Below are 20,965 nucleotides of genomic sequence, written 5' to 3'. Positions count from 1 at the left end.
CAACAAACTACCTACTTAAAAACCAAAACCAAATCATTGACAAATAACCAACAAAAATAAAATGACTCACTTGGAAGATAACAAAAGCAGACTCCCAAAAACACTGAGTAGATCATAACATGAAGTCCTGTGCTGCACTAATATTACTCACAAATAATTTAGAAGCATAAACATCCTATACAGGAGTGCACAGTCCCTTACAACAACACACCCTGCACAAACACAGTCCATTTCCAATGTGCCTCACCTCCATGATGTCTCACAACAAAACACAGTTATTTCACAGGTCAGAACCAATGAATGGAATCAGAGCAAGTGGTTGACATGAGTATTTCGGTTTTGATTAGCTCCTTTTGCCTTTTTTTGATCAAGAGCTTTCTAAAAATTCTGAAAGAGGGGCCTTAAATATATTTTTTTGTGTTTATTTCTGTCACTGCTCTTCTAAGTTTTCCTGTGTATATGTGTTCGTGTGTGAATGTAGCTCCTCTGCCTCAAATAGTGTTGATGGGAAGCTCATATGTTGATTTTGCATGAGGGAATCTGCAGTAGAACATTCATATTTTTTACCATACAGAAGTATAAATGTGTTCTATAAATGAGCTGTGATTTAGTCCATCAACATTATGACTGTGTGTGATTCTTAAAGCTTCACTGCAATGGTCTGTAATAGAATAGTAGTAGTTTTTTTTTTAAGTATCAGATAATTTGTAGATTTGTATATGGAGGATGATGTGCATTTATAAGTGCTAGAGATAAAAGTGGAAAAAAAATAATAAAAAATAAATAAATACTGCAATGTAAGAGATGGACGAGGAGCATCGGAGTGTCATTCATTGAGGGCAATATGATCAACTGCTAAAGAGAACGAAATGTCACTCCTCACCCTGAATCGGAAGACAGGTAAGTTTCAGTATTGTACTTGCTGATCTAGGGTTTCAAGAAATTTATACTCTGTATTTTACTTCTGATTGTCCCTTCCCACTTCTCCTTTTTATGAGATTAATAGATGTTTTCAGTTGTTATGTGTGACAATACTGCTCCAGTTGTTCCTGTTTTGGTGACAAAGATACTGGTGGCATACTCTTTTATCTATCAGAGTAGAAAAAAAATTAGTTCTTCTTTCTTTTTTTCCAGAGGTGGCTTCCCGTAGAAGGTTTTACTAGCCGCTTGCTTCCAACAGATAGATATCACTTCTCAAATCAAGAGGGTTCCGTTGATAGAAGTTTTGATAAGATTAGGTTACCATCAATGGCATGGCAATGGGAGGGTGACTGGCACATTGAGACCACACTGGATGGCCAACCGTTGGATGATGATGTAAGGTCATTTTTGTGAATCAGTTTGTTTCTCTGTATAATTTCATTTTTTAAATTTCCTGTCCTAAGACATGTTTTTCTGCTATACATTGTTATTCAAATTGTGTTAATTTTTCATTACTGAATAAGCAATGATTCATGAATGTAGGGCATCATACAAGGAAAAGTGTCAAAGACTTGTATATCTTTTTTTCAGAATACATAATTACTTAATAGTAAGACATCTCTTCTGTAGTTTGTGCATGTTTTTATATATTATGTTTATTAGAGATGTCATGAAAGTTTAGAAGTGCCACACAATGTAATCCACATAAAATTGACATGTGTGATCTAGCCTCATGGCTTCTATAAGCTTTAGCAATTGTATCGTATAATCATTTTCCTCTGATTGCTGTGTGTGTTTATGTGATAATCAATATATTTTTGATAGAAAGATTTTTTAAGTTTAGAAACTATTTACACTCCTGGAAATTGAAATAAGAACACCGTGAATTCATTGTCCCAGGAAGGGGAAACTTTATTGACACATTCCTGGGGTCAGATACATCACATGATCACACTGACAGAACCACAGGCACATAGACACGGGCAACAGAGCATGCACAATGTCGGCACGAGTACAGTGTATATCCACCTTTCGCAGCAATGCAGGCTGCTATTCTCCCATGGAGACGATCGTAGAGATGCTGGATGTAGTCCTGTGGAACGGCTTGCCATGCCATTTCCACCTGGCGCCTCAGTTGGACCAGCGTTCGTGCTGGACGTGCAGACCGCGTGAGACGACGCTTCATCCAGTCCCAAACATGCTCAATGGGGGACAGATCCGGAGATCTTGCTGGTCAGGGTAGTTGACTTACACCTTCTAGAGCACGTTGGGTGGCACGGGATACATGCGGACGTGCATTGTCCTGTTGGAACAGCAAGTTCCCTTGCCGGTCTAGGAATGGTAGAACGATGGGGTCGATGACGGTTTGGATGTACCGTGCACTATTCAGTGTCCCCTCGACGATCACCAGTGGTGTACGGCCAGTGTAGGAGATCGCTCCCCACACCATGATGCCGGGTGTTGGCCCTGTGTGCCTCGGTCGTATGCAGTCCTGATTGTGGCGCTCACCTGCACGGCGCCAAACACGCATACGCCCATCATTGGCACCAAGGCAGAAGTGACTCTCATCGCTGAAGACGACACGTCTCCATTCGTCCCTCCATTCACGCCTGTCGCGACACCACTGGAGGCGGGCTGCACGATGTTGGGGCGTGAGCGGAAGACGGCCTAACGGTGTGCGGGACCGTAGCCCAGCTTCCTGGAGACGGTTGCGAATGGTCCTCGCCGATACCCCAGGAGCAACAGTGTCCCTAATTTGCTGGGAAGTGGCGGTGCGGTCCCCTACGGCACTGCGTAGGATCCTACGGTCTTGGCGTGCATCCGTGCGTCGCTGCGGTCCGGTCCCAGGTCGACGGGCACGTGCACCTTCCGCCGACCACTGGCGACAACATCGATGTACTGTGGAGACCTCACGCCCCACGTGTTGAGCAATTCGGCGGTACGTCCACCCGGCCTCCCGCATGCCCACTATACGCCCTCGCTCAAAGTCCGTCAACTGCACATTCGGTTCACGTCCACGCTGTCGCGGCATGCTACCAGTGTTAAAGACTGCGATGGAGCTCCGTATGCCACGGCAAACTGGCTGACACTGACGGCGGCGGTGCACAAATGCTGCGCAGCTAGCGCCATTCGACGGCCAACACCGCGGTTCCTGGTGTGTCCGCTGTGCCGTGCGTGTGATCATTGCTTGTACAGCCCTCTCGCAGTGTCCGGAGCAAGTATGGTGGGTCTGACACACCGGTGTCAATGTGTTCTTTTTTCCATTTCCAGGAGTGTATATAACATGTTTTCTACTGAATATACATACATAATGTTTATTTGTGTGTGCCACAAAATTTGGCAGTACAGCCTTAGTTATTTACACATGTGCCACATAAAAACAAAATTGTCAACATCTGTTGAAAAACGGACACACACACACACACACACACACACACACACACACACACACACACACACAACTTCACAAGGAATTAAATAGTGCTGCTGCAAAGCGATAGCAGACAGACAGCCTGATACTTGACTGTGTATGTGAGGGGACTGATTGGGTAAGAAAGACATGAGTGAACAAGTGATTCTTCTGGTCTCGTGTTGTTTTATCAGTTGACTGAGAGCAAATCATGTAGCCACAGTATTGATACAGTGTGATACAGGTATCAGTTTCAGGCTGTTCTGTGAAGATATCGTGAACATATGCTGACCCTTACAGTACTATCTGTCTGCTGCTGCTGTGCTGCATTGCTGAAGGGAGTATGGATTGTCCTTTGTAACACACTTGTCTATTTGTATTTGTTTGTGTATGTGTTTTGTGACGTGGTCATCGCCTGTTGCAAAAGCTGCGAATATATTTCCATGGTACAAAGAGGGAGTTGGAAAACCGACAACTGAAACCCGGCAAGCAATGTGTGAAAAAAGTGTCAGCTGTGCCAAATCCAAGTTTTAGGAACTGAATAGTTTAGGACTGTTATAATATTGAGAAAAGGAAGTGTGGTGGTAGCACTGTTATTTATAATGGTGATGAATGAAACTGTGAAGGAGGCAAAAGAAACTCGTAGTGGAAGGGAGATGAAGTTGTTTCTATTTTCCACTGTTATTGTGGTGTGGGGAGCCAAAAGTAAGGAGATACAAGAACAAATAGAGATCTGAAAAGAAAGAATCGAGATGTATGGACTGGTGGTAACCAGAAGAGACAGAGAACGCAAGGGGCAAATTAACATTACAGGACAGAATATTGAAAGTGTGGATAATTTTAAATATCTGGGAGGTGTGACAATGTAAAATCCTAGAATGGAGGCAGAAGTTGGGAAAAGGGAACAGCAGAGCAATGCACAGTACCAGTGTTTGAGGGGCTTAGTGTGGCGAGTGGGAGAAAGTGCAGTACAAAAAGTTCTTTACACCAATAATGACATATGCATCAGAGACCTGGACAATGAAAAGGAGAAAGGAGAGGAGAGGCCAAGCCATGAAATAAAATTCCTTAGAAGTATGTTAGGGAAAATGGGGGGAGAGAGATTTAGAAGTGAGGATGTTAGGAATGAAATTGGTGTATAAAAGCTGAATGAGAGAACTGACAAGAACGGGTTAAAATAGTTTGTACATGTAAGGGGAATGAAAGATGGAAGCATACCAAAATGAATGATGGAGGCCAAGTTTGAGGGCAAGACTCAATGAAGATAAATGTAAGAAGAAGGAGTCTGAATTGAGCGGATAAAAAGTTATAGAAGGAAAAGAGTGGAAAGACAGAGGAAAATGAGAAGTACTTTAAATGTCCCAGCCCAGCCTGATGCTGGATAAAGGAGAAACAAAGACAATGACGACCATCACAATAACATTATTTATAAAGGATTCTTCACTCATTATAAAAATTGCCCACATTTATATTCAGCAAGTGCACTGAAACAATGATGTTGAGTGCTATAAAACAGTCACCATCACCAAATAAGTTAATCAATTAATCAGTTCACAAAAGCAATACAGGTGTGACAGGGCATAAAGAGGACTTCAGGGAGGGATACCAGATCTCCTTTGAATGACAAAAGGAGGTATTACTCAGACCACAGAACAACACTTAGCCCAAATCACAGTTACCACCAGTTAGGACCTAGCCTTTTGCCCCAGACAGTTCATCGCTGAGGATTGTGATTGGGAGTAAAACTCAGTTGATGAGGAAGTCTACAACCACCATTTTTTTTTTAGGTCAGAGCTGGATTAGGAATTCTGCAATATGGCAATCTACATCTACATCTACATCTATACTCCGCGAGCCACCTTACGGTGTGTGGCGGAGGGTACTTATTGTACCACTATCTGATCCCCCCTTCCCTGTTCCATTCACGAATTGTGCGTGGGAAGAACGACTGCTTGTAAGTCTCCGTATTTGCTCTAATTTCTCGGATCTTTTCGTTGTGATCATTACGCGAGATATATGTGGGCGGTAGTAATATGTTGCCCATCTCTTCCCGGAATGTGCTCTCTCGTAATTTCGATAATAAACCTCTCCGTATTGCGTAACGCCTTTCTTGAAGTGTCCGCCACTGGAGCTTGTTCAGCATCTCCGTAACGCTCTCGCGCTGACTAAATGTCCCCATGACGAATCGCGCTGCTTTTCGCTGGATCATGTCTATCTCTTCTATTAATCCAACCTGGTAAGGGTCCCATACTGATGAGCAATACTCAAGAATCGGACGAACAAGCGTTTTGTAAGCTACTTCTTTCGTCGATGAGTCACATTTTCTTAGAATTCTTCCTATGAATCTCAACCTGGCGCCTGCTTTTCCCACTATTTGTTTTATGTGATCATTCCACTTCAGATCGCTCCGGATAGTAACTCCTAAGTATTTTACGGTCGTTACCGCTTCCAATGATTTACCACCTATGGCATAATCGTACTGGAATGGATTTCTGCCCCTATGTATGCGCATTATATTACATTTATCTACGTTTAGGGAAAGCTGCCAGCTGTCGCACCATTCATTAATCCTCTGCAGGTCTTCCTGGAGTACGTACGAGTCTTCTGATGTTGCTACTTTCTTGTAGACAACCGTGTCATCTGCAAATAGCCTCACGGAGCTACCGATGTTGTCAACTAAGTCATTTATGTATATTGTAAACAATAAAGGTCCTATCACGCTTCCTTGCGGTACTCCCGAAATTACCTCTACATCTGCAGATTTTGAACCGTTAAGAATGACATGTTGTGTTCTTTCTTCTAGGAAATCCTGAATCCAATCACAAACCTGGTCCGATATTCCGTAAGCTCGTATTTTTTTCACTAAACGTAAGTGCGGAACCGTATCAAATGCCTTCCTGAAGTCCAGGAATACGGCATCAATCTGCTCGCCAGTGTCTACGGCACTGTGAATTTCTTGGACAAATAGGGCGAGCTGAGTTTCACATGATCTCTGTTTGCGGAATCCATGTTGGTTATGATGAAGGAGATTTGTATTATCTAAGAACGTCATAATACGAGAACATAAAACATGTTCCATTATTCTACAACAGATTGACGTAAGCGAAATAGGCCTATAATTATTCGCATCTGATTTATGACCCTTCTTGAAAATGGGAACGACCTGCGCTTTCTTCCAGTCGCTAGGTACTTTACGTTCTTCCAGAGATCTACGATAAATTGCTGATAGAAAGGGGGCAAGTTCTTTAGCATAATCACTGTAGAATCTTACGGGTATCTCGTCTGGTCCGGATGCTTTTCCGCTACTAAGTGATAGCAGTTGTTTTTCAATTCCGATATCGTTTATTTCAATATTTTCCATTTTGGCGTCCGTGCGACGGCTGAAGTCAGGGACCGTGTTACGATTTTCCGCAGTGAAACAGTTTCGGAACACTGAATTCAGTATTTCTGCCTTTCTTCGGTCGTCCTCTGTTTCGGTGCCATCGTGGTCAACGAGTGACTGAATAGGGGATTTAGATCCACTTACCGATTTTACATATGACCAAAACTTTTTAGGGTTCTTTTTTAGATTGTTTGCCAATGTTTTATGTTCGAATTCGTTGAATGCTTCTCTCATTGCTCTCTTTACGCTCTTTTTCGCTTCGTTCAGCTTTTCCTTATCAGCTATGATTCGACTACTCTTAAACCTATGATGAAGCTTTCTTTGTTTCCGTAGTACCTTTCGTACATGATTGTTATACCACGGTGGATCTTTCCCCTCGCTTTGGACCTTAGTCGGTACGAACTTATCTAAGGCGTACTGGACGATGTTTCTGAATTTTTTCCATTTTTGTTCCACATCCTCTTCCTCAGAAATGAATGTTTGATGGTGGTCACTCAGATATTCTGCGATTTGTGCCCTATCACTCTTGTTAAGCAAATATATTTTCCTTCCTTTCTTGGCATTTCTTATTACACTTGTAGTCATTGATGCAACCACTGACTTATGATCACTGATACCCTCTTCTACATTCACGGAGTCGAAAAGTTCCGGTCTATTTGTTGCTATGAGGTCTAAAACGTTAGCTTCACGAGTTGGTTCTCTAACTATCTGCTCGAAGTAATTCTCGGACAAGGCAGTCAGGATAATGTCACAAGAGTCTCTGTCCCTGGCTCCAGTTCTGATTGTGTGACTATCCCATTCTATACCTGGTAGATTGAAGTCTCCCCCTATTACAATAGTATGATCACGAAACTTCTTCACGACGTTCTGCAGGTTCTCTCTGAGGCGCTCAACTACTACGGTTGCTGATGCAGGTGGTCTATAGAAGCATCCGACTATCATATCTGACCCACCTTTGATACTTAACTTAACCCAGATTATTTCACATTCGCATTCGCTAATAACTTCACTGGATATTATTGAATTCTTTACTGCTATAAATACTCCTCCACCATTGGCGTTTATCCTATCCTTGCGGTATATATTCCATTCTGTGTCTAGGATTTCGTTACTGTTCACTTCCGGTTTTAACCAACTTTCCGTTCCTAATACTATATGCGCACTATTTCCTTCAATAAGCGATACTAATTCAGGAACCTTGCCCTGGATACTCCTGCAGTTTACCAATATTACGTTAACTTTTCCTGTTTTTGGTCTCTGAGGACGGACGTTCTTTATCAACGATGCTGATGTTCTCTCTGGTAAGCCGTCAGGTATTTTATCGTTTCGCCCAAGGGGGGGTCCCTCTAACCTAAAAAACCCCCGTGTGCACGCCACACGTACTCTGCTACCCTAGTAGCTGCTTCCGGTGTGATCATATCATGAAAAAATCCACTTTGGAATATGTTGCCACCTCACACAAAGTGCTAAATCAATTCTTCGTCATTTTAGCTTCTAATATGAAACAAGACAATCCAAAAGTTATGGAAAGGAGCCATTTTAATTATTCTCTTCATGTCTGGGAAGAACTGTACATATCCAAGTATGTATCACAGTATTTTCCATACCAGGTGTGTGGGGAAAAATTTGAAACAGAAGGAATTCAGACAACTCTTTAGCTGATTTTAGTGGGTTCAGGATGTATTTGATCCGTTAGCAACATGATTATGCTGGAGGAAGCTGTGCGACTGGCTTTCCTGTAGCAGTATCTCCTAACAAGTATATTCATATATGCTGCGAACCTGTAATATTGTTTACATCTACGTCTATACTCTGCAAACTACTGTGAGGTGCGTGGCAGAGGGTAAGTCCTATTGTACCCACTTATTAGGATTTCTTCTCATTCCATTCACATATAGAGCTTGGGAGGAATGATTGCTTGAATGCCTCTGTGTGTGCAGTAATTATTCTAATCTTAGCCTCGCGATCCCTATAAGAGTGATACATGGGGGATTGTAGTATATTTCTAGAATCATCATTTAAAGCCCATTCTTGAAACTTTGTTAACAGACTTTCTCAGGACAATTTACATGTTTCTTCAAGAGTCTTCCAGTTCAGTTCCTTTAGTATCTTTGTGACACTCTCCCATGGATCAAACAAACCTGTGACCATTTGTGCTGCCATTCTGTGTATATGTTCAATATCCCTTCTTAGTCCTATTTGATACAGGTCCCACACACTTGAGAATTATCGTAGAAACAGTCACACAAGTGATTTATAAGCACTCTCCTTTGTAGGCCCACCACCTGCTTTACCCACAACTGAACCTGTGTGATAATTCGATTTCATATCCCTACTGTGTGTTACACCCAGGTGTTTGTATAAGTTGACTGATTCTAGCAGTGACTTATTGATATCATAGTCATAGGACATTGTTTTTTCATTTTGTGAAGTGTACAGTTTTACTTTCCTGAACATTTAAAGCAAGTTTCCAATCTTTGCACCACTTTGAAATTTTATAATGATCTGACTGAATATTTATTCAGTCACTTTCAAACATTACTTCATTATACATAACTGAATCATCTGGAATCCGAGGTTACTACTAATATTGTTCGCAAAGTTATTAATGTACAACATGAACAGTAACGGTCCCATCACACTTCCCTGGGGCACACCTTACGATGACTCTCCATCCCAGGTAATATGCTGTGTCCTTCCTACCAGAAAGTCTTCAATCCAGTCACAAATTTCAGTTGGCACCCCATATGACCATACTTTTGACAATAAACGTAGGTGTGTTTCTGATTCAAATGCTTTTTGGAAATCAAGAAATACTGCATCTACCTGACAGCCTTGATCCAAAGCTTTCAGTATGTCGTGAGAAAAGTGGGAATTGTGTTTCATGTGATCGATATTTTCAGAATCCATGCTGGTTAGCACTGAGGAGGTCATAAGATACCTCATTATGTTTGACTTCAGAATATGTTCTAAGATTCTACAACAAATTGATGTTGAGGATACTGGACGGTAGTTTTGTGCATCACTTTTACCACCCTTCCTGTAGATGGGTGTGACATGTGCTTTTTTCCAAGAAGTGGGCAGGTCTCTATGATTGATTATAGTTAGAAGATGGACTGACTCAGACACTAATTCATTGTAGAATCTGACAGGAATTTCATCGAGCTCTGGAGCTTTACTCAGTTTTAATGATTTCAGCTGTTTCTCATTATCACTGACATCAATATTTATTTCATTCATCTTTTCAACAGTTTGAGGATTAAATTGGGGCAATTCTCCTCGATTTTCTTTTATAAAGGAACGTTTGAAAATGGAGCTAAGCATTTCACCTTTTGCTTCGTACCCTCAATTTCAGTTTCTGTCTCATTTGCTAGAAACTGGACACCAGCTCTAGTGCCACTAACAGCTTTATAAACCACAAGAATTTCTTTGGGTTTTGTAAAATATAATTTGACAGTATTCTGCTGTGGTAGTCATTGAAGGCATCACACCTCTCTTGACAGCCAAATTAATTTCATTCAGCATCTCTCTATCTATAGACTGATGCTTTGTTTCCCACCTATTAGCCATGTGGGGTAGCCGTGCAGTCTGAGGCATCTTGTCACGGTTCGCGCAGCTCCCTCCCCCTCCCCTCCCCTCCCCTCCCCACCCTTCGCATCGGAGGTTTGAGTCCTCCCTTGGGCATGGGTGTGTGTGTTGTCCTTAGGGTAAGTTAGTTTAAGTTAGATTAAGTAGTGTGTAAGTCTAGGGACCAATGACCTCAGAAGTTTGGTCCCATAGAAGCTTACCACAAATTTCCAATTTTCACACCTATTATGCGATAATCTCTGCTTCTGTAGAAGTTTCTTTACAGTGACTGTATACCATGGAGGGTCCCTCCCATTATGAACTGTTTCATTGGGTACATCCAGTGCATGGTCAATTATTCTTTTAAACTTGAGCCATAGTTCCTCTACATGATCCTGTCATGTGCTGAAAGTTTGAAGTTCTTCACTGAGATATGATACTACTGATTTTTTAATCTAGTTTATGGAAAATATATATCTTTCTGCATGTTTTAGTTGTTCTTTGTACTTTGGTAATCACTGTTGTCACAACTGTGTCATGATCACTGATACCAGTTTCAGTGTGGATATCCTCAAAGAGGTCAGGTGTATTTGTTGCCATTATATCCAATACATTTCCATCGTGAGGGGGGTTTCTAACTATCTGTTCTAGGAAATTTTCAGAGGTGGAATTTATTAATGTTTCACATGATGTCTTATCGTGTCCACCACTAACAAAACTGTAATTTTCTCAGTTAATTGATGGATGAATAAAGTCTCCACCTGTGACTATAGTATGATTGGGGAACTCACATACAAGTGAAATCAGCTTTTCTCTAAAGTTTTCAGTTCGTCAGGAGATGAGTATGGTGGGTGATAGAAAATATGCCCACCCCTGATGCTGAGTCTTCCCAAACAATCTCAGATGCAGCTTCAATTTCTATCTTGGTAGATTTGAATTTTTTGTCTACGGTGATAAATACACCACCTCCATTTCCCATTTGCCAGTACTTTTGACATACAATTAAATTTTCCCAAAAAATCTTACTCCTATCAATTTCACGTTTCAACCAGCTTTCTGCTGCAAATTGTGAGCTTCATTGAAACTCCGTGCACAACGCTGGTCTTCTCAGCCTTCTCTGCCAGTTGCTGGAATGGTCCATGTATGAGCTCGGAGCCCAGGTGGCAGGCATCACTTGTTCCAATGTGCGCCACAATCTGCAGTTGGTTACACCCTGTTCTCTCAGTGGTTTCTGGAATAACCTCCTCAACATGTTGAATGAGGCCCCGGGGCATATACACTGAGTGTACCTGGTGTCCTGTCCTGTCCTGTCCTGTCCCTTGCTGCCATTTTCCTAATGGGCATGATCATTCGCCATACATTTGAACTGCCAACAATTAATAGACCCCTACCCTTTTGTGTTTACCTCCTCTTGACACTGGAAAAATGAAGTTTCTCCAAAAGTGAGTCACACTGGCTCAGTTTTAGTTTCAGTGAAAGACTGCATCTCAGACTTTTTGGTTAGGGGGATCGGTACAACACCCTGAGTCCTCTGATCTCCATCCATCCTGTACGGAATGCCTGGATCTACTATTGACATGCCACTCACAGTCATCTTCATCTACATCTACATCATACTCTGCAAGCCATCTACTGGTGTATGGTAGAGGGTACTTTTTGTACTACTAACTGAGCCCTCCAACCCTGTTCCACTCCCGAATAGCGCATGGGAAGAAGGATTGTTGGAAAGCCTCTGTATTGGCTGTAATTTGTCAAATTTTCTCCTCATGGTCATTATGCGAGACGTATGTGTGGGAATTAATATGTCGTCCAACTCTTCCCATAAAGTATTGCTGACAAAGGCCTTAATGGCCAAAAGCTATAATTGTGTGAATATTTTGGTTGGGCCTATCATGACTCAGCATCTCCACTATATAGTGAGTAACAACTTTCCTTCTCTGACGTTGTTACATTCCATCCTAGATTTTCCAGTGTTTGAGTCTGGCATCTGCTTTTCCCACTATTTGTTTTATGTGATCATTCCACTTAAGGTCACTCTGTATGGTTACTGCTAGGTATTTTATGGCAAATTCTGTTTCCAGTGGTTTGTCATCAACAGTGTAACTATGCAGTAGTGGATTTCTTTTCCTGTGTATACGCAATACGTTACATTTATTTACGTTAAGGGTCAACTGCCAGAGCCAGCACCATTCATCAACTCTCTGGAGATCTTTCTGCAAATCATTACTGTCTACTGCAAAACAGCCTTAGAGAGCATCTGATGCTTTCTGCTATACCATTTATATATATTGTGAACAGTTATGGTACTATCACACTTCCCTGGGAACTCTGGAAGTGACCTTTAATGTGTCGATTTTGTTCCATTAAGAGCAACATGTTGAGTTCTGTCTACAAGGAAGTCTTGAATCCAGTTTCAGATCTGCTCCTATTCTTGATAAGCTCATATTTTTTTCACTAAACAGTGTTGCGGGATGGTGTTAATTGCCTTCCTGAAGACAAGGGACATGGCATCAACAAGAGTGTCATTGTCTACAGTGCTGTGGATCTTGTGGAGGAACAGAGCGAGCTGAGTTTTGCAGGATCGCTGTTTGTGGAATCCACATTGATATTTACAGAGGAGATTTTCCTTCGCCAAAAAAATCATAATTCTTGAGCATAAAAAATGTTCTGGCAAGACACAATATCTGTTGCAGGGCATGCTCTACAACATGGCAATCATGATCTCAGTGCCTATTTCACCACACGTGCCATCTGGATTCTTCCTACAGATACCAGTTTCTCAGAACTCTGAAGGTGGGAACTAGCACTACTACATATCCTTGGTTCTCACCACCCACCTTGCCTTAACTTACTTCAATTTTTTCTGTTTCAGCCTTTCTTCACAGTATGGTAACTACTCTTTTCTTCACTCCATTTTAGTTTTCTACTTTTTCTTACCTGTCTATTTTTTGCCATCCCCCTCCAATCTCTGTTAGGCACAATGCTCTTAGCTTCTCACTCTTATTAACTAGTACATGTTGTTTTAGCTGTAATCTCTGTCTTACATATTACCCTGTCATCCACCTTTAAGCTCTCAGGTTTTCAAAGCTAATCTGGTGCAGTCCCCAACAATCAGTCTTTCCTTATCATTCCATCCGGTAAGTCTCCCTTGACCTATGGTTCTGCATGACTTTTCCAAAGTCTACCCTTCTTCCTAGACTTCTCCAGTCTTTTTCCTTCACCCCTCTTCTGTCATCTTCAACCATTCTGCCTGAAGGAGGAGCCTCTGGTTCTGAAGGCTTGGCTAATTAAAACGTTCTTTTATGTGTTTGTTCTGCCGCCACTTGGTGAGTAGAATTTTTATGTTTTCAATTGCATTATTTTGTCAAAAATTGATTGTTTTCATTTTTTATAATTCTACAACAGATTGACATCAGTGATTCAGGTCTATAATTGTGTGCATCTGTCTTCCAATCGCCAGGTACCCTTCGTTGCTATAGCGATCTGTTATAAATTACTGCTAGAAGGGGAGCAAGTTCTTTTGGATACTCTTTGTAGAATCTTATAGGTATCTCATCTGGTTCTGATGCCTTTCCACTACTAAGCGACTGTAGGTGTTTTTATGTTCTGCGATTGGTTAGCTCAATATCTGCCATTTCAACTTTCGTACGACGATTGAAAGGAGGGACTGTGTTATGATCTTCTGTGGTGAAACAATTTTGGAAGACGAATTCAGTATTTTGGCCTTCTCTCTATTATCTTCTGTTTCAGTGCCAGTATGGTCACTGAGTGAATGAATAGATGATTTTGACCCACTTACTTATTTTAAATATGACCAAAACCTCTCAGGGTTTTTAGTCAAATCGGTTGACAAAGTTTTACTTTCAGAGTCATTGAAAGCATCTCTCACTGCTCTCGTTACGTTCATTTTCACTTTGTTCAGGTTTTGTTTGTCAGCTAGGTTTTTACCCTCTTGAATCTGAAATGCAGTTCTCTTTGTTTATGTTGCAGTTTTGTAACATGGCTATTTAACCATGGTGGGTCTTTCTCATCTCTTAAGACCTTAATCGGAACATACTTTCTAGGGCTTGTAGCACAATGCCTTTGAATTTTTTCCATTTGTTCTCTACATCTTGGTCCTCATCACTGAATATGTGATGCTGACTGTTCAGGTACTCTGAAATTTGTATCCTGTCACTCTTGCTATGCAAAAATATCTTCCTACATTTCTTAACAATCTTTGTAACACAATTTGTCATAGATGCTATCACAGCCTTATGATCTGCTACCTACCTTCCTCCACACTAACTGATTCGATAAGTTCAGGTCTGTTTGTTGCCAGAGGGGTCTTAGACATTAGCTTCACAAGTTGGTTCTCTAACTATCTGCTCAAAGTAATTTTAGGACAAGAGATCCAGAATAATGCCGCAAAAATTCCTGTTTCTGGTGCCAGTTTTGATAACATGACACTCCCAATGTATACCTGGCTAGTAGAAGTTACTCCCTGTTACAACATCATGATCACAAAAATTATTAACGATATTCCGCAAGTTCTGTCTGAAGCGGTCTACCACTAGAGCGCCTGACCCAGGCAGTCTATAAAAGCATCCAATTACCATTTTTGGCCAATCTTAGTTACTTAACTTCACCCAGATTAATTCACAGTCGGTATTCATGGTAACCTCACTAGATTTTATCGAATTCTTTGCTGCAGTAAGCAAGAAGTGGGCAAGAATAGAACAGAATAGAATATTTTTAGAATAGAATATTTTTATTAGCCTTTCAGTATTTTTCATACAATTGGCTTCGTCAAAGTTTACAGAGGGTTTTAGTTTCAGTATGATATTCAAATAGTTACAGAAAGGGGAGAAAAGGAACTGAAGACCTTTTCTTCAGCATTATGTAAAACAATGTATTATACAGTAATTAAATACACATATAAGAAAAGAATCACAGTAAATAACTAGCTTATATAGTATCAAAACATTTTCTTCATAACTTGGGTAAAACATATATTTTCATGATTAGTTTCTAAGATTTCTTCAGTTGTATATAATTTGTTGTTTTTAGCCAGGTTTGCAATGTATTCTTATATTTATTTAGTGGTACTGTACGAGCTGAGCATGGTAACTTATTGAAAAATTTTATGCGTAAGTACTTATAGTTATTATGGACAGGTCCTGTACATTCTGCAGAGGAGACAGGATCGACAGGAGAGGGTAGTACATGAGATTCCTCTGGTACCAGTATCATGAGTTCATGATTCTGGGGAGCTCCTACAACTCACCAATTTACAGCAGCTGCCAATTGTTTGATAGTAGTCAGGGCGATTTTCAGCTGCTTACAAATGCCAACCAACTCGTGCCATGATCGAGAACAGCATTCACGGTTGGAATGCATTTTGGCTGGTGCAATGTATTACAAGGCAGTGAACAAATAACTTTAATTTAAGCCCACTGATTATCTTTTCATCTGTTGAGCTAATAAGTTGCCAGTTCCATATAAGAATTGAAGCAAATACACAAAATGAAATTTCTATTGAGGCAAAACACCTGTGGTAAAAATTACTAGTTTCCTGAAGTGTTTTGAGGTTAATTGCAGTTGTTAGCAAACTCGAAAATTGAGTTAATTTGCAATAAATGCAGATAATATATAGAGCTACTCCTCTTTAAGACAAAAGTAGATGTAACACAATATGTGCATTAGAATATCTTACATAACTAAACCATAAACACTGATTTACTACAAGCTGCTCGAAGATTATCCAAAGGACAGTGGTAACTTCTGAAAATTCTCAAAAACTCATCTTTTTTTGCATTGATATGCAATGAATTTCAGGGGTGATGTATTCTTTGGCAGAAATGTGAACAACAAATGTTGATTTGCTACAAAATAAATTACATATCCAAAACACTCATACCAGTAACTTGGAAAAATATTGTTTTGTAAGCAACACCATTCAAACAAGCCAAGAGGGTCATCACCTAGCACGGCTTCCATTCTGTGGTGCAACAACCAGGAAGATAGGTAGAGTCCTAAACAGGCAAGGATTCAGACCAGTCTCCTGGCCACCCCGAAAATTTAAAGAAATGTTGTGACCTGTTAAAGATACTCCTGGCCTGAGAGTGCCAGGAATTCATACCATTTCTTGGGAAAGTTGGCAGAGTTATGTGGAGTCTATACGAATGGTTGCTAATCATTGTATCGAGCATCAGTGTTATCTGAAATACAGGCATTTGGATAAATGAGCAGTGGCAGAGATCAGTTTGTTAAATTAGCACAAGATTTTGTTTGAACAAGAGAATACATGCTCACACTTCGAACAGTTGGGACTCTGTGCTCAGAGAAGCTGTTGAAATTAGACTTTGTGAAAACAACTTCAATAGAGACCTTGGATGTGCACTTAGCAATGCATGAAAGTTGTACACTTGATAAGGAAAAACCACAGAGGAATAATTCTCACAGCTCACGGACTGATGTGATGGATTGTGCTGAAGCAATTCTAGATAGAAAGTGCAAGAAAAATCTATGGATGTGGATTGCACCACCACTGTATGCACCTTCTTGACATAATCTGGCCAATCAGATGCCATTCTGAGGGTATAAAAGAGAGAACCTTGCCAGTTCACAACAGTCAGTTTTAGTTCCTGATGAAGATGATGGTGGATATCATTGAAAGCTTGGAGTATTATTCAAATTTGTTGTGACAAGTGAAATGATTATGCTAGTTTCGTAAGTGTCCAAAAATTCTCAAAAGTAACTTATTTCTCACACAATTGTGCAATTAAACGAGAAAACAGTTGTTTTGAATTAGGATGGACCTACTGTTCCCACAAATTTTAAAAGAGCACAATTAAATTTGAAAATATAATTCATGGTAACAGTACAAGTTTATTGCAGCACTTGCACAATATATCACAATACAAACAAATGTTGATACAATCAGTGAAAGATTATGCAGAAGGCGATGCACAGAGTAAAATATGCAAATCTAGAACTTCACATCAACACACAAATCTTGTACATGTGGTCTCACAAAGGAAAATTCTGAAGTCGGATTTTACATATAAATAACCTTGTGTACGGCAGGAATTTTTTTACTTAGCTGTTTCTGTGCACACTTTTACACTGGCACGCTGAAGAAGAGCACTGCAGTGTGAGTTTATTTCAGCCAAAATTGCTAAAATGTGCAGCATCAACAAAGCACATTTTCTGCCTGTTGCAGCTATCAATTTAGAGGTATAATATCCTTTGATAGCCACACAAATTAGGATTCTGGAGATATTTTCCTGTTTCTGGATGGCTCTTGCTTTCCTTTAATTATTTTAGATATAGATACACTGTGTGATCAAAAGTATCCAGACAAGTGGCCTTCAAATGACTTACAAGTTCATGGCACCCTCCATCGGTAATGCTGGAATTCAATATGGCGTTGGCCCACCATTATCCTTGATAATAGCTTCCACTCTTGCAGGCATACATTTAATCAGGTGCTGGAAGGTTTGTTGGGGAATGGCAGCCCATTCCTCATGGAGTGCTGTACTGAGGAGAGCTATTGGTGTTGGTCAGCGAGGCTTGGCACTGAATCGGCATTCCAAAACATCCCAAAGGTGTTCTATAGGATTCAGGTCAGGACTCTGTGCAGGCCAGCCCATTACAGGGTTGTTATTGTTGTGTAACCTTTCCACTACAGGCTGTGCACTGTGAACAGGCGCTCGATCATGTTGAAAGATGCAGTCGCCATCCCCGAATTGCTCTTCAACAGTGGAAAGCAAGAAGGTGCTTAAAATATCAATTTAGGCCTGTGCTGTGATAGTGCCATGCAAAACAACAAGGGGTGCAAGCGCCCCCCCCCTCCCCCCATGAAAAACACGAACACACCATAACACCACCGCCTCCAAAGTTTACTGTTGGCGCTACACACGCTGGCAGATGAGGTTCATCAGGCATTTGCCATACCCACACTCTGCCATCAAATTGCCACATTGTGTACAGTGATTCGTCACTCCACACAACGTTTTTCCACTGTTCAATCATCCAATGTTTACGCTCTTTACACCAAGCGAAGCTTTGTTTGGCATTTACCGATGTATTTGTGGTTTATGAGCAGCTGCTCGACCATGAAATCCAAGTTTTCTCATTTCTCGCCTAACTGTCATAGTACTTGCAGTGGATCATGATGCAGTTTGGAATTCCCATGTGATGGTCTGGATAGATGTCTGCCTATTACACATTACGACCCTCTTCAACTGTTGACCCTCTGTCAGTCAACAGACAAGATCAGCCTGTACGCTTTTGTGCTGTATGTGTCCCTTCATGTTTCCACTTCACTATCACATCGGAAACAGTGGACCTAAGGATGTTTAGGAGTGTGGAAATCTCGCGTACAGACATATGACACTAGTAATACCCAATTATCTGACCACGTTCGAAGTTGGTGAGTTCTGCGGAGTGCCCCATTCTGCTCTCTCACGATGTCTAATGACTACTGAGGTCGCTGATGTGGAGTACCTGGCAGTAGGTGGCACCACAATGCACTTAATATGAAAAATGTATGTTTTTGGGAGTGTGCAGATACTTTTGATCACATAGTGTATGAAGCTGTTTTATACAAGGAAACAGAGTCCCTCAAGGTAGTGTTTCAAGTGCAAACCTGTTTAAAATTGCTATAAATAATATAATGTCAGCTTGGCAATAACCACAACTCGACAACTCTTGTTTAGGGATGATTTTTCAGTTTCATGCTCTTCTTTCATCTTCCTGCAATCACACTACAGATATAAGTAATGGTTACAAAATTGGAAGAACTGGCAGAAAGCACATTTAAAACTGCCAGAAAGCACATTTTAAATTTTTAACTCAAACTTTGATGTATTCTTTTCAAACAATTGTTCTGGAAAATTGGTGAGGTTTGAGGCTAAACTTTCAACAATAAACTTATCCTCAGAGCACAACACTCAATATTTTGAACTGTGTTACCCACAAGACCTGGAGAGCAGCCAGAAAAATTTGCTTCTATTTTATAGAGGCTTTTTACAGTCCTGACTCAAGCATGGTTTCATAGTGTGTGGATCCATCTGGTTGTCCTACCTGGAGAATCTCAGTGTAGCATGCAATGTTGAAACAGGGTGGTACAGGGAATTCAGGTCCAGCTTCACCCCCTGTCTGTGTGTTGGGGACGAGGAGCTCCAGTTTGCAACATATTGCTTATATGACAAGCATATAAATTTGTTCAATGCCTTAGGCACCTACTCACCGTGTTGTTGCTTGCCCACCCATGTAACATTGTATGTGCAGTTTGCAAGAAACACTTAACACATCATGCAAAGATTTGTGTAAATCATTAACCTGACTGTGTATGAGGCACTGGATCTTAGATTTAACAACTTAAAGCAATTAAAGCACTCCAAATGTATTTTTAAGTATATTTTTTAATATCCTAGACAGAAACTAATATTGTATCAGAATGTATAATGATTGCCCTAAGCAGGGGGATTGTTTTGGCTGCCGACCTGTTTTACTTGTCCTTCAGGAGACACTGTGATGCAAATGCAGTTTAAAGTGCAGGACTGTAAGTTGTCTTGGAGGACCTGGAGCAGATGAGGCACGACTGAAGGACCAACTTACTCATCTTTTTTATTCCTTCATTGTTCCCCTGTTACAAAAGTAATAGAAGGTTCAAACACAATGTTGGGTTCCAAGACTTGTCTGGATCTGTGGCAATGACAAAGCTCACTGTTCGCAGCTCATGGTCGTGCGGTAGCGTTCTCGCTTCCCACGCCCGGGTTCCCAGGTTCGATTCCCGGCGGGGTCAGGGATTTTCTCTGCCTTGTGATGATTGGGTGTTGTGTGCTGTCCTTAGGTTAGTTAGGTTTAAGTAGTTCTAAGTTCTAGGGGACTGATGACCATAGGTGTTAAGTCCCATAGTGCTCAGAGCCATTTGAACCATTTGACAAAGCTCACTTATCCATCATGGAAGCTTGTTCAGGATACACTACCGACAGTTGTGCTGTCTCCATGTGAAATGATACCTCACCTCTGAGTCAAACATCATGCTCCAATAGGAGAATGTGTAACTGGAAGTGACAGAAGAGATACAGTCATCAAAACTACCATCCAGCAGTCACATTTCTCTTTTTTGGTCACAGAGTTCTAATGAAGTGGTCTGCCCTTTTTTTCATATGGGACATTATTCTCTAACCCATAAGTATCAAATACTACAAGGGGATCCATCTGTTTATAGGTACTGCTACATACACATCTAAATATATCTACATCTAAATTCTCAAAAACCGATTTGAAATGTGTGGCAGGGGCTATTCCCCATTGTAAATGTCATTAGGACTGCTTCCAGTTTCATTTACATGAAGCATTTTAAGAATCTGCCTCTGTACTCACTGTAGTGGTCTAATGTTGTCCTCGAGGTCACTATGGGCATCATACAAAGGTGGTTGTAGTATTTTCATAGATTCCTCGCTTAATGCTGGTTCTTTGAACTTTTTAAGCAGTTTTTTTTTTATATATGGCATCTGGCTTCAAGTGCATGCCGATTTAGGTTTCTCAGCACCTCTGTGACAACCTCTCATGGCTCAAATGCACCTGTGACCATACTTAGTGCCTTTCTTTGTATATGTTTGATATTATATGATAGATCTGTTTGGTATTGGTCTACTTGAAATCCCGACAGGACATATTGATGGATGGTG

At 40.8% G+C, this 20,965-nt stretch overlaps 1 protein-coding gene across 1 annotated transcript in view; it reads left to right on the top strand.

The window, feature by feature from the left end:
- Nucleotides 1–20,965, top strand: part of LOC126244935 (tectonin beta-propeller repeat-containing protein) — a 211,524-nt gene that overhangs the window by 21,297 nt on the left and 169,262 nt on the right. Inside the window, exon 2 of the mRNA XM_049948276.1 lies at nucleotides 1,135–1,317. Coding sequence (XP_049804233.1) covers nucleotides 1,135–1,317 — 183 coding nt within the window. The remainder of the gene's footprint in view (nucleotides 1–1,134; nucleotides 1,318–20,965) is intronic.

The sequence above is a fragment of the Schistocerca nitens genome, chromosome 1, assembly GCF_023898315.1.
Source record: "Schistocerca nitens isolate TAMUIC-IGC-003100 chromosome 1, iqSchNite1.1, whole genome shotgun sequence".
Classification (NCBI taxonomy): domain Eukaryota; kingdom Metazoa; phylum Arthropoda; class Insecta; order Orthoptera; family Acrididae; genus Schistocerca; species Schistocerca nitens.
Note: the sequence above shows the minus strand (reverse complement) of the source record. Positions and strands in the feature narration are given on the sequence as shown.